The 13,461-nt window shown below is 36.5% G+C and overlaps 1 protein-coding gene across 1 annotated transcript in view; it reads right to left on the minus strand.

Annotated features, from left to right (window-relative positions):
* LOC112559083 (disintegrin and metalloproteinase domain-containing protein 17-like) overlaps positions 1 to 13,461 on the minus strand; it is a 117,288-nt gene that overhangs the window by 47,826 nt on the left and 56,001 nt on the right. The window contains exons 13-14 of the mRNA XM_025229999.1: positions 865 to 927; positions 30 to 127 (exon numbers count right to left, since the gene is read on the minus strand). Of these exons, the coding sequence (XP_025085784.1) occupies positions 30 to 127; positions 865 to 927 (161 nt within the window). The remainder of the gene's footprint in view (positions 1 to 29; positions 128 to 864; positions 928 to 13,461) is intronic.

The following is a 13,461-nucleotide window of genomic DNA, read 5'->3' on the forward strand; positions in this document are numbered from 1 at the left end:
TAATTCTCAGGGCAGTTTAAAGATCTTACCATTACGATCACATATGCAGGCCCTGTAGAACTTCTTTTCCTTTTTTCCCAGCTCGTTACAGTCCTTGGTAATACATGTGCCGTTAATACACTGGCCTCTGAAATAAAAGAAAAAATAAACATTTGTCCTCACTCACAAATAATATTGTGTATATTTGAATTTTATCTTCTCTTCTATTGTATTTTTGTTTTGTTTACGTTTTATTAGGAATAGATATAAGTTTTGTTTATTTTGGTTTTAGTTACAATGGAGTTATTAGTTCTTAGGACCGAAAATTTATTGTAATCTTAATGCTGTCATTCTTTTCTTTACCTAATGTTTCCCACTCATGGGGCCGAATGAATGAGTTATGGTTTCAAAGAAACTTTATGATGTGCCAAAGCCTAGTCATTACTGGTCACTATTGCAATTCTATTTGGATTTTTGCAGTTTTGCAATAAAGAAAATCATTGAAGGTTTCTTGCATAATGTTCTCCAATTGTTGAGCAGTACAAACGACAGAGGGCACCTTTAGCACCTCCAGCAGAGTTTTGAAAAGAGGTTTATTCTGGTGTACAGCATGGTACTGTATAGCACCTCGGTCCCTTGTATCAAGCTCTCTTCTATTAAATAGTCTCATGACATGTCATCCTTTTATGACAATAAAATGCCATTTTGAAGCGAATGACAATGTACTTTCGGTTTCTATCTCTATACATTTCTCACATTTATAATGTCAATTTCAAACACTAATTACACATGTATTAAATGTAATACAAATATTAATGTTTTTTTAAAGCTCATAATAAAGTAAGAATTCTGTATGGAAAAAGCGGTACCAATGAAATAACTTACTCTCCGATGCAGACTGCTCCATTCTCTTTTGGCACAGCAGACGGACAGTCAGTGGAAACACCACTCATCAACCGTCAAAGAGCAATATGAAGGCAAAAATCAAACACAGACAAAAATGCAATCAAAAATAACTGCAAATATATTTTGCTCACAACACACCACTGCTTCGTCGTAAGGATCAATGTGCAGAGGACCTCAGACAAATAATTAAAAATTATCATACATGAAAACTCTATCATTTGACTTATAATATGACATAAACATTTGCGAGTACAGGGTGAAGGGAGAGGCGTTAGATTTAATTACGAACGTGTTTAGGTGGATTGCTGTCTGCCGAGACCAACGCTTAGCCTCTTGTGAAGTTCGCTGTTAGCCTCGGCGAACCTAGACAATGAATGGGACTAAACCACAAGCTTTGTAAACACCTACTTCGTTTTAGCAGTTAACTGGAAATAAATCTTCTGCCAGCAGTCCGCTAATATAGGTCTGTGGCATTATCAACTGTCCATTTAATAAAACAACAAAAGGATACTCGCACTTTGCGCTCTCCATACACAGAAGTTTAAAGTTATCCTCACAAACAGTTCCTTCTTGTGCGATTTTGCAGTCTGTACAGCACGGTTTGTTGACACCACTGTAAACACCCAAAACACAATGAGTACTTCACATGCCCTGTTACTGATTGTTCTTTTTTAACAGGATTAAGACGCAAGGGTTGCATGCCATAGTGGTTATCGTCACTGTTCACTGGTATGCGAATAACTGAACCCAACCGTCTCATTTCTTCTCTTACCTTTGGCATTAATTAGTACTTGCTACCAGCAACTGCTGCGTGACCAGCGTAGATGTTTTAAGTACTGGTCTAAATGATAATTATAGAAACTCCTGAAATACCAGCTTGGATGGGAATGAAATTAAAATAAACTGGAATATTATCTCATATGATCGAAAAGTTATTACGTGGAGACACAAAACACTAGTTTACCTGCATTGTGCAGATTCTCTGAGATGACAAGTTCTGTTACAACATTTATCTTGGTTTTTCACGACGCTCTTTCCTACGTCGCATTCTTCGTTTTTGTCTAAGATACCATTGCCGCAAGGAACATCCTCCTCTGACACGCACTTTATATGCTGCAGATAGAATGGAAACTACACCAGTAGAATCGCGAATACGTTGCGACCTTTACACGCAACCTCTAGTTTAGTCAAGTTTTCAGTTATGTATCCTAGATGGACATCCAGATGTCTAGATAGCTTGAGTCAGACTAAACACTATACTATTTTGTTTCTTCTGCGATGTTTCATTAACACATTGCATTACATGACAAAATCATCCAAATCATATTCCTTAAATTATAACGAGCATACATAACAATATCACAAACATTAAATAGTGCCAGACATTTTTGCCCCCAACCTTTTTGTGCAGGACTCTGATTTAAAGTAATTTCAATATACTATCTAGTATCTAACAATTAAACTAGCTTTCTTTTTAACATATATAAACATTTATTTTTTTCCTTATTATTATTCGCACATTATTTTATTATTTATTTTTGAATATACAACATTTATTCTTCATTTACTATTAATCATATGGCATATTCTATGTTTAAGCCATTCACTCCATTGCACTATACCATATATAACAATATAAAAGACATATAAGGTAGTGTATATCAACATGTATGAAAGTCTAGTCACTGCTTAAGTTTTGGTCAACAAGTTGCATATAAGGTAGCCAAAGTTGTACAACTTTTCTTCTTTCATTTCCAGGCGTGCATTAAAAATTTCAATTTTTATATCTATATTGCAGTATCTGAATGAATGGTTTCAACTGAGGTGTGGTTTTTTGAATCTGCAAGAGTATATGTATAATTTAGCAAGTAGTAAGATTAAATCCAGTACATCATCTGTCTTAAAGTTATTACTGCATCCAAATAAAACCAGGTGTTCACTTAATATCATCCTTGTCATAATCCACATTTGTTTGACACATAATTTTGAAAGTTTGCCAGAAATCTTGAACACATTTACATTTCCAAAAAATATGTTGAATGTTTTCTTTTTCACATCTACAATAGTTACAAAAATCATCCATTTCTAGACCCATATTAAATAAAGCTATTTTTGTCCCCAATATTCTATGCAAGACTCTGATTTGGAGCATTTTAATTTAATATCTTTAATCTTGGTTACTTTCCTGAAGATAATGTGCCAATCTACATTTCTATTTTAGTCTTGTATCCCATTTTGAGCAACAGTTAGGCACATGTGTATTAGCTACCATGTTATCATAGTACAGTCTTGCACCTTTCTGTACAGATTGAATTACACTAAGAGTTTATTTGTATCATAGGCAAGCGGTGATGGATCAGTTGCATTCTCTCTGTCTTGATGCATATATTCCTTTATGGCATCTATGCAACCATTTAGAGAGACAAAATTAATGTTTACATCATATATCCTTTTAACATCTTGACATGATAGAAAATTTCCTCTTTCATCCAGCAAGTGTTTAATTAAATATATCCCTTTGTCTACCCAACTTCTATACAGAAATGGTTTATTCCCAATCTTAATTTTTATTGTTACAAAAAATAGGCTCTGATATAATCTCTTCAATATGTTTACACACAACACTTTCTCCAAATATCTCATACGCTTTTAAAACATCCGTCCAGAAACTATTTACAGTTACAAAAGAGCCAACTGCTGGGCCAAGTTTGTCTAGGTAATTTAACATTTTATGTGAGGACATAATAATCATTTTCCAGCTATGACGGGTTTTCTTTATGTTCCGCAACCATGTTAGTTTTAAGGCATTCATATAAGTTCTAACATCAGGTATGTCAATCCCCCCATTATATACTTTTTTTAATAGACACTTTTCTGCTAATTTTATCCTTTTTTCCACCCCACACAAACTGAAATATAGATTTTTGAATGTTGTTAACAATATGATCTGGGGGATTTGGCAGCAATAACCACAAGTGTGTTAACTTTGACAAGATTAAGGACTTGAGTATTGCTACTCTTCCTAATGGAGTTAACTGTCTTTTCAGCCAAATCTTGTACAATGTTCTAATTTCGGCTAGCTTACTATCATAATTTTAACTTTATACATGCTTTTAGATTATTAGTAAACCAAATACCAAGAATTTTGAACTCTCCTGGGTTCCACTGCATCTGTAAATGGGGTAAATACTTAGCTGTTGAATTTGCTTTGCTTCCCAGCCATATTGCACTTGATTTTCAGTGTTCAGAACTAACCAGATATTTTTTCGAACAGTTTTAATGTATTCATTGATTCTTCAAAGACTGTCTATCACCCTCTAAAGTCAATTCTGTGTCATCTGCATATTGTACAATTTAGTTTCGCTATTTGGATTTTATACCTTTTATGTATGTATTTTTCCTAATCATAATAGCTAGAATTTCTACACATAAGATGAATATATAAGGCGAAATTGGGTCCCCCTGACGGCATCCTCTTCTAACATAGAACCATTCAGACAATGTGCCATTAACTGACACACTAGACTTGATATTTGTGTAGAAAGTGCTTATCCACTTACAAAAACTGTGAACTAAAACCAAAAAAATTTAAAACTTTCAGCATGAAGCTCCAGCTGATACTATCGAACGCTTTTTTCAAAATCAAGACATACCAACAAACCAGGTTCTTTATTTTTATCCAAATGTTCAATCAAATCGTATATCAGCCTACATTATCCCCTAAGTATCTCCCGCGGACAAAACCAGATTGGTCTTCATGAATTAGGGATGATAAAACTTTTTCATTCTGTTTGCAATGCATGTTGAGCCAATCTTATATACCACATTTAGTAAAGTAATTGGTCTCCAGTTTTTAATTTGGTCTCTAGGTTTATCTACTTTGGGAATGCATATGATTACACCTTCTTTTGTGTAGAGGATAATTCACCCTTACTAAACTTCATTTAGAGATCTAAAATGAAAGGTCCAAGTTGTTTCCAAAAGACCTTAAAAAATTCCACAGTGAATCCATCACTCCTGGCTTTTCCATTACCATATTTTTAACTGCCTGGCTCGCTTCTTCTAAAAGTGATATTTCCATCCAACAAATTGAGTTCAAGTTGTGTAAGTTTTGGTATATCTTCTTGATATTAGTAAAGCTAAAGTCCTGAACAGCTCTCTCTGCGTACAGGTTGGAAAAGAATTCTCGCACTTCTGCTCTTTATTTCTTCAGTTTTCTAATACTTTCCCCATTTTGCTTCTGTAATTTCCGAATTTGCTTACTTACATAATTACGTTTTTCCAGTGAACAGAAATAATTACTTACTTTCTCTCCATCTGCTATCCACTTTGCCCTGGAGCGAATCAGTACACCCTCCATTCTTTTTTCTCTTAAACTAATGAGTTCACTTTTATTCTTTTCAAGTTCAAGGACTTCTTCTTCTTTTAACTTATCTTTAATTTCTAACCTTGTAATTTCTTTTTCTAATATTTTTCTTTATCATTATTTCTTTTCTTTTCTTGGCTAGAGTAGGTCATTGTTTTCATTCTAATTTTCATTAGCATAGTATCTAGAAATGTTTGATCAGACACTACAAACTGTATTCCATTGGGTGAATATTGCTAAATCTCCCTGTCATATGGGAACACTGAGTACTCTTCTGTCACTTCTTAATGACAGTGTTTATTTGGGTTAGATAGTCTTTGTCCTTCAGATGTGAAGAGTTTAGCTTCCATAGATTAAATCTCCTTTCCTCTTGTTCTGTAGCTAATGACAAAGTAATCAGTGAATGGTCCGTACGGTAGCCCGGAGTAATATTTGCATCCATGACCAAATTTGAGAGCGAATCTGACATAAGGAAAAAATCTAATCTACTCTGTTGGAATGGTCTTTTCCTACGCCAAGTATATCTTAGTGCTTCTGGGTTTAGTTCACGCCATATGTTACTAGATCCATGTTTGTCATCATCTTATCAACTTGTTCTTGCCCTTTAATATTATTTTATGTTTGTAATTATGACAGTCAAGTTGAAAGTTCAAAACAATGTCCAATCTCCTCCAAAAACAATATTTTCTACTCCTATTGTTTAACATATTCTTCTAACTGAGAGTAGAATTTTGGGTCGTCTTTATTTGGCCCATAAACACTACCAATTAAAAACTCTTTCTCTAATGTTTTTATCACTGCCATCACATAATTTCCTCCATTATCTTTATAAACTTTTTTAATTGAAAATTCAAAGTTATTATTAAATAGAATTGCTACCCCCCTGGAGGAAGAAGTAAATGATGCGAATATGCAGGAGTGACCCCATTCTGCGGCAATCATTTTTTCCTGTTTATGTTCGAAATGTGTGTCCTGTAACAGGTAGATTGAATAAGACTTATTCCGTAAATAATGAAACACATCTCTCCTTTTCGCATGTCCCCTAGTCCCTGACAATTCATTGATGCAAAAGTGAGTTGTAAGTCTTACTCATATTGGAGTGAATAGAAAGGTACAGTTAGCAGCAGCTAAAACTAATAGGTACTTAAACCAATATAAGCTCCCTTTTTGTACTTTTTGTTCTGCCTCTACTAACTGTTTCTGCAGACCTGCTCTAAAATTCATATTATGATTAGAAGGTGTAAAATAATACCGTATACAGCAGTGGCTAAATATATTTACCAAAAGTGACAGCATATAATGCAACAAGATGAAATATGAATATTAGTGAGTAAACTTATAATAAAAAAGCATACCCATAAAGACATATGTGGGCAAGCCCAGGCACGACAAAAAACCAGCTTGACAAGAACTCAGACAAAAAGCACAAAAAACATAGCAAAAAATATGAACAAAAAAATAAACAAACAAGCACAATAAACAGACAGTTCCTTATTATTGGTTGGCATATCTTATCATAGTCACCGTTAATTGCCATAGCGGTGATCATGTTTGCTGGCACTGGTGGTGGAAATTTCTAAATATTGAAGAATCTAATACAAATAGCTTCAGGTTTAAGTACATGCGTTTTTACAAATCATGTCTACAACATTGGTTGGACAAATTTTAACAATTAATCGTTATATGTGTCTGGGTGTGTGCATACCTTCCCCAGTAGAATATTTCACAAGGAATAGCCACATTTTAACCATATATCATTGGAAGCAAGGAAAGGGAATCAGAGGAAATCTGAAGGCGTATCTCAATAAGGGTGTGCACATTAATGTTGATGCACTTACCAGTAAGCTGGTGTTGAGAAATAGAATTGTTTTTTGCACCAGTAATATCCTTTATATACACACTTGCTCATCCACTGCACACCTCAGTCACTTCATTCACGGTTTGTTGATCTGGTTGGGCGAACCTGCTTCCGCGGCTGATGTAGGTGTAGTTGGGGTAGAATGGCTGGATCTTGAGAGCTGAGAGGGAGGTGTTGACAGTCCCCGCTGAGCTTTTTCTTTATGGGTCGGCTGCTGATGAATTTGCGGCCGGTGAACATGCTGTCTCTGAAGGGTATCCTGAGGAAAGCGTTGCGGGTTGCCCTCGCTCTCCTTTTGGTGTTGACTTCGTTGTTCGTTGTGTAATTCAGTTAGCTTCCTGTCTATGGGACTCGTGTCTCCACTTTTTATTTCTACCACACTGGAATCTCGAAGTTTTGCAAACAGCCTACCTCCTGCTGCCGACCATGCATCTACCACTCCTTCTTGTTGTTTGAGACGATTAAGTCTTTGGATGTTTAAATGTGTTAGGTCCTCTGATATTACGATTCCTGATCCCTTCAGTCTGCAGCGCGCTTTGATGACTTGTTCCTTGTCTTTCCTGGAGACAAATTTTACTATCACCGGTCTCGGTTTGCCATGCTGGAGTCTCCCCACTCTATGCAGCGCTGAGATCTTGTGAGTGTTGATGTCTGGCAGACCAAGTGTAATGTTGACAACTTTAAGGAATTTTTGCTCACAATCCCAACTTGTTTCCTCCCTTCCATTATCCGGGAGGCCATGTATCCTCACAGAGTCTCTTCGCGAGTATTGTTCTAGATTGTTTATTTCTTCTTGCTGCTCTTTTGTCAGTGAGGTTAGCCCAGTGATTTCTTCTTTCATTTCTAACATTTGCATTTGAAGATCTTCTATTATTTTTTTAAATCATCATTTTCTTTCCTTAGATCGAAGATAGTACTCGACAGGAACTCAATTTTGTTGTCTATATGTTCTTTCAGTGAGCGATGTCCGTCCTCCACTTGCTTACACAAAACTTCTGTAACTCTTTGTAACTTCCCCAGTCGGTCTGCTATTTCACTGTTTGTAATGTTGGCAGCGGGGAAAACTTGGGTCAGGAGGGTTTGTCGGTCACTCGACTGAGATCGACATGTTTGACTGACACTGTTTGCCCTCTCTCGTTGTCTTCTCTCTCTTCCTTCGAATTCTCCAGTTTTCTGAGCAGACGTGTTCACAATACTTTCGTTAGGGCTGGTTACCTGTTTTCTTTTTTTTATCATCGTTTATCTTTTTTGGACCCATTAGTCTTTCGTACAAACAAATAGTTTTAAACCACAGGAGTAAGAAACCCCACAGGGTAACCCCACACTGCTCTGCAGCGCTCTACTGAGGGTGATCACAATTTCGCCGCCAATTTCACTGTCTTCACCCAGCTTCTACTTTTTTTTTTTACAATAATTTCACTGAAACAATATTATCCATGGGATTTTCTTAGACACAATCTACAGACTTGTATCCCAGATGTGCTGATCCACCAACACAGGCCATAAGAAGATTTTGTTTAGGTAAATAAATGCATTCTTTTACACCGAGGTACAGACGCGTCCTACCTCGACCATGATCATCGCTCACCTTCTTCTGCGATGTTGATCCATGGTCAAACATTCAGCTTTATACACATTGTACACTTTTTCACCAGAGAAGTAAAAGAACTTTAATCTCTTAACACCCTTCACTCACTTCATTGCATACACCTTTGTAGCAGGGTTCTCGAAAGCCAAGAGACGTTTCAGTTGGTAAACATTCGTTGCCAAAGACCTCCTGACAACAGTGTTTGCAGGCATTAATATCTGTGTGAAATGACAGACAACACAAGAAATAAAAATTTGTTGGCGAAGACTGCAAGTGCGGCACCTGTCGCCTTAGTAACAATTAAATTTTTACGACCTACCGAATTACAATCTTGACTCCTATCAAAAACTTGCCCACAAAAAATATTATCTGCTAATATTAAAGGCCTTTACGGGTAAAATTCCATCATCTGAGAACGTCCTAAGATGTATATTCAAGGATTTATTAGCGGGTTGTTACTATTTATATTTTACTGTTATTCGTGCTATGTTATGTCACTTTCGTTTGATACAGTTTTATTGTGAACTGTCATTATTCATACAGTCCGTTTGGTAAATATCGGAGATCTTAGTATCATTTCAAGAGCCCCTGAGATTACTTTTACAACATACTTTCATATACATGTATCTGTACTATACTGACAGACTATTCACTGAGCAATCATTAGGCATCCCTTTAAAACTGATTTGAAAATTGCTATTTTCTAGCTAACTCATTCCTTCCTGACATCCCAAAGAAAAATGTAAAGAGTAGTTGGCGATTACCCTGCGGTGAATTATAGTTACTATAGGCAGAAGATGCAATGCAGCACCAGCAAGTGTGCTCTGTGACGATTGACTACAATTAAAGGTGCTGACTAAAGTGGACCTACATGAGAATCACGAGAAGTTTAGCCCTGCGAGGTGTACATAAAGGCGGAGCTGACACGAGACGTGCTGGAGACATGATCAGTAGCGACACTACAGAACAAAGGAAAGACAGCTTCCGCCCACGACTCCACCCTGTAACCTACTGTAGAGGAGTGCAGCTGTGGTATTTCGTTCAGACCACTTCAGCAAAATACATCTGCCAGCTTTCTTCCTACATCTGCTTGAGTGTGTGGTAAAACGTTTACTACTTACATCATGCAACCGCTACCACTCTGTTACAAATTAAATACTAAATGATTCCATTTTAAGGGAACAGTAGTATAATTCAGATCGCAATAGTAATGCATCAGTGAGTGGCAAAATCGACTTGTTTGCACAATTTTACAGCCTCACCCTCTTGGCACTGGCACGGTTCGTAGGTCTTCCCGTTCTTTTTATCAAGCACTTCACATGAGGAAAGACACTTGCCTCCAAAACACACACGACTGACACAAGAAAAAAAGCAAAGTGATGAAGTTACTAACTCCTAGTATGAACCTTTTATATACACGTAAAAATTTCCAAGTGAAAGGTCACAATGACCTATTTTTTTCGATGGATGGTAAATTATCTCAATTTTTATTTGTTCTTTCTTCCACTCTCTATCCTGTGTTAGCTGTTCGCTGTCATTATTTGTTGCTTGTTCGTTACTTTTCTTTCAGTGCTTGACTCGATATGAGGTCTGATGTCACACTGATATAAAGCTGATTATCCCTTTCCATGATATGACATCAGTCAGTCAGTCGTCCCTGGACCGGTACCTGTCGTGTGGGGAGACATGCATAGACACGGCAGCTGACAGGACCTACCACTCTGTTGTGAACGATAGTCAGCAGTCCTGTACAGGACGGCTAGTCCAGTCTTTAACTTTCGTCAGCCAGCTCTTCCTCTGACTACCGCAGCGTCGACTACCTGGATGATATAAATTATAGTCGACGAGGTGTCGTACCGGGTCACTTGGCCAAAGACCATCTTTCGTCGCCTGAAAGTAGAGGTTCCTGGTGTCCTGTGAATGTCAGTCGTGCTTCGTACTAAGTCATTGGTTCTATGTACGAAATTTGTCTTTGTATGACACCCGGGTCAGCCTCCTCTGTCACTTGTTCTCAGTGGCTGGATTCTCACTTGCAGCCCGCAGAGTTCACGTCACATCCGTAGAGTGGGATCGGTACTATCATGAACGTAGATCCCCTGGGCCGATGGCAGACGATTTTTTTCACTTAACTTCTAGAACGAGGCTCGGGTGCTCAAAACTTCCGGTTAAGCCTACCATGGTTTAGCGAATGACTTCAATGGCTATGTCAGCAATGTCTGCAAGCGTAACAACAATAAAGAAACGCACAAAAGGCGGTTGATACTGCTGCTGGTAGAATGTAACTGCAAGTATCAAATCGTTCGGTGTAAGTTTTTTGTTTAAATATTCTTCTTATTGTTTTTAAAAACTCGCTGTATATGAATAGGCCTAGATCAACATCAGTGCTTTCAGTTCACACACCCCATCATCAACACAGAGACGATTTAAGATGTTTCTTATGCTGTAAACCAGTATTACCGAGGTTTAAATCAAAGAAAAAAGAAAATCTAAATTATTGTATTGATGTTCCATTTGTTTCGTTTGATTTGTTGTTGTGTTTAGTAATATCAGCTCTTACAATTTATGTTTCACTATTACCGGTGACATGCTTTCAGCTCACACACCCCTCTGGCAACACACAGCAGATTTAAGATGTTTCTTAGGATGATTTGTTTTATGTGGGATTTTTTAAGTATTTATCAGTTCATACATTTTTATATTTAAAACAAATTCTTTACTTTAAAAAGATGAGAATCCCAGGACATAAAAGGACTTTATACAGATGGGTTAAACTATGAAGAACTCGTGTTTGTAAAGTAAATCTAAATTTTTCTCTGGCACCTGAAGAATGGTACATAATCTGAAATATTGTCCTTGTGAATAATTGTCATAAGTGTTCAATTATGGCAAACAGGAAGGGAAAACCCAATGATTAAGAAAAGTGTAATAGTATTAAGATAAATCTAGATTTATTTTATATTAATTACATGTAATTTAAAACATGTGAGTGTGTTTATGGATTAGGTAAACAGTTCAAAATTGTCATCTATTTTTCTTCAAAAGGTGCGCGAGCCCCCTGTCATGCCAGTTCGTATCGCCTACACCAACTGCATGGACATGAAGAAGGATTTGACTTGTCTGCCTCCTGAAATGGTTAGGTTGAAAATATTTCTGAAAGAATTGGGTGAAAAGACTCTCTGCACTGCTGTCACTGAAACTGATCTGCAACCATTACCTGAAATTAAAATCACTGATAAGAAGTATTTCCATCACATTACATATGTCTATGAGAATGTTACACTCTGTTCCTATTCTGGTGTAAGGGCAACTACCTGTTTACTGTTAGTGAGTACTGCAGAAGCAACATACAAAGATTAACATTGTTCATTGGTCAAGAAGACACTCTATGAAAAAAAATCAGACTAGAAGAACGCTTTGGAAGGCATCGAAGCATTGGGCATACCGATGATAATCTCACTCTACATCAGTTCAGGAGATTAACATTCAGCTCTAGAGGACTTTTGCATTGACAATTCAACCATGCGCCAATCAACAAAATGAAAATGTACAGCCAATAATTACAATAAGTCCTTTAAAAAAATAACAGAGAACAAATTGAGCAGATGTCAATATAACTTTTATTATTTCACAAGTCATGTGTCTTAACAGCTCAATTTTTAAAATTCAAGTTTTCTTTGTTTATTACAGCATCTTTTGTAAAGAATGTAAGGAGTCGTGGATGCCATATTGTGCAAGAAATATGATATCATAAATTGCCAAATTCAAATTTTTCCAGCTTTGAAGGTATTTATCAAACTCTGCCCAATTCCTGTAATCTTGGTTGACTATTACATTTCTCCATATCATAATTATTAATATTGTTATATTTATTATGACTGTATTTGTAACATGCCATTAGCTGGCTTATAAGGATATTGCACTCAATAAATACACTATTAAATTGTCAAATGAAAAATGACAAACATTATCAATTCCAATGGGCAATTATTTGCAAAGTGTGCTCAGTTATGGGGACCAAACAACCCCAACAAGTGCTGCCTAAAAGCTAAGGATAAGGCAAGAGATGCATTGTAACAAAACAAAAATCCAACCGACTTTCTACTTGTCTTATTAAAGATAAGATCTTACAATTATTCGTATGGTACAACAACAGCATCACACACCCACACGCGCACACACACTTGAAAAGTCAACTATGGTGAGTCAGCTCCACATCAAAGGGTACAAACTTCTTCATGTTCCTATTATTTCTGCATACAGCACATATAGCACTTGAACTCTGTAAAACATTCTTCTAGAACATGTTACAGTGTGGTTGTACTGTATTGAACACAGAACTAAAATCAGCAAAAAACAGTCCTGCATATGTTTTTGACTTTTCTGATGTTTATACAAAATATTCAATTTAAAATGTTTAAATCCTTGAATCACCGTTTAGTTAAGTCCTTGTTACTCCTGGAGGAGCATAGGGCCACAACACTGATTATATATATATAGTTATTTTATTGTTACTTTTATAAATAGATCTTACTTTCTGTCTACAACAGCTAATGAATTTTGAACCTACTTGCTGATATAAATCTAGAGCAATTTTCTTCCCAATACTCTTTTACTGCAAAGGTTCTCCGATGTGAGAGCAATTAATTATCCTAAGCATTGGTGGCATCTTGTAAACTTTTCCTGAGGCACCAGAGAGCTTAGATATAGAGAGGGTGCACTCCTTCTTTATCCTTACTTGTTAAGAAAAGTAGTGACGGAGTTGCG

Source organism: Pomacea canaliculata, linkage group LG1 (genome assembly GCF_003073045.1).
Source record: "Pomacea canaliculata isolate SZHN2017 linkage group LG1, ASM307304v1, whole genome shotgun sequence".
Classification (NCBI taxonomy): Eukaryota; Metazoa; Mollusca; class Gastropoda; order Architaenioglossa; family Ampullariidae; genus Pomacea; species Pomacea canaliculata.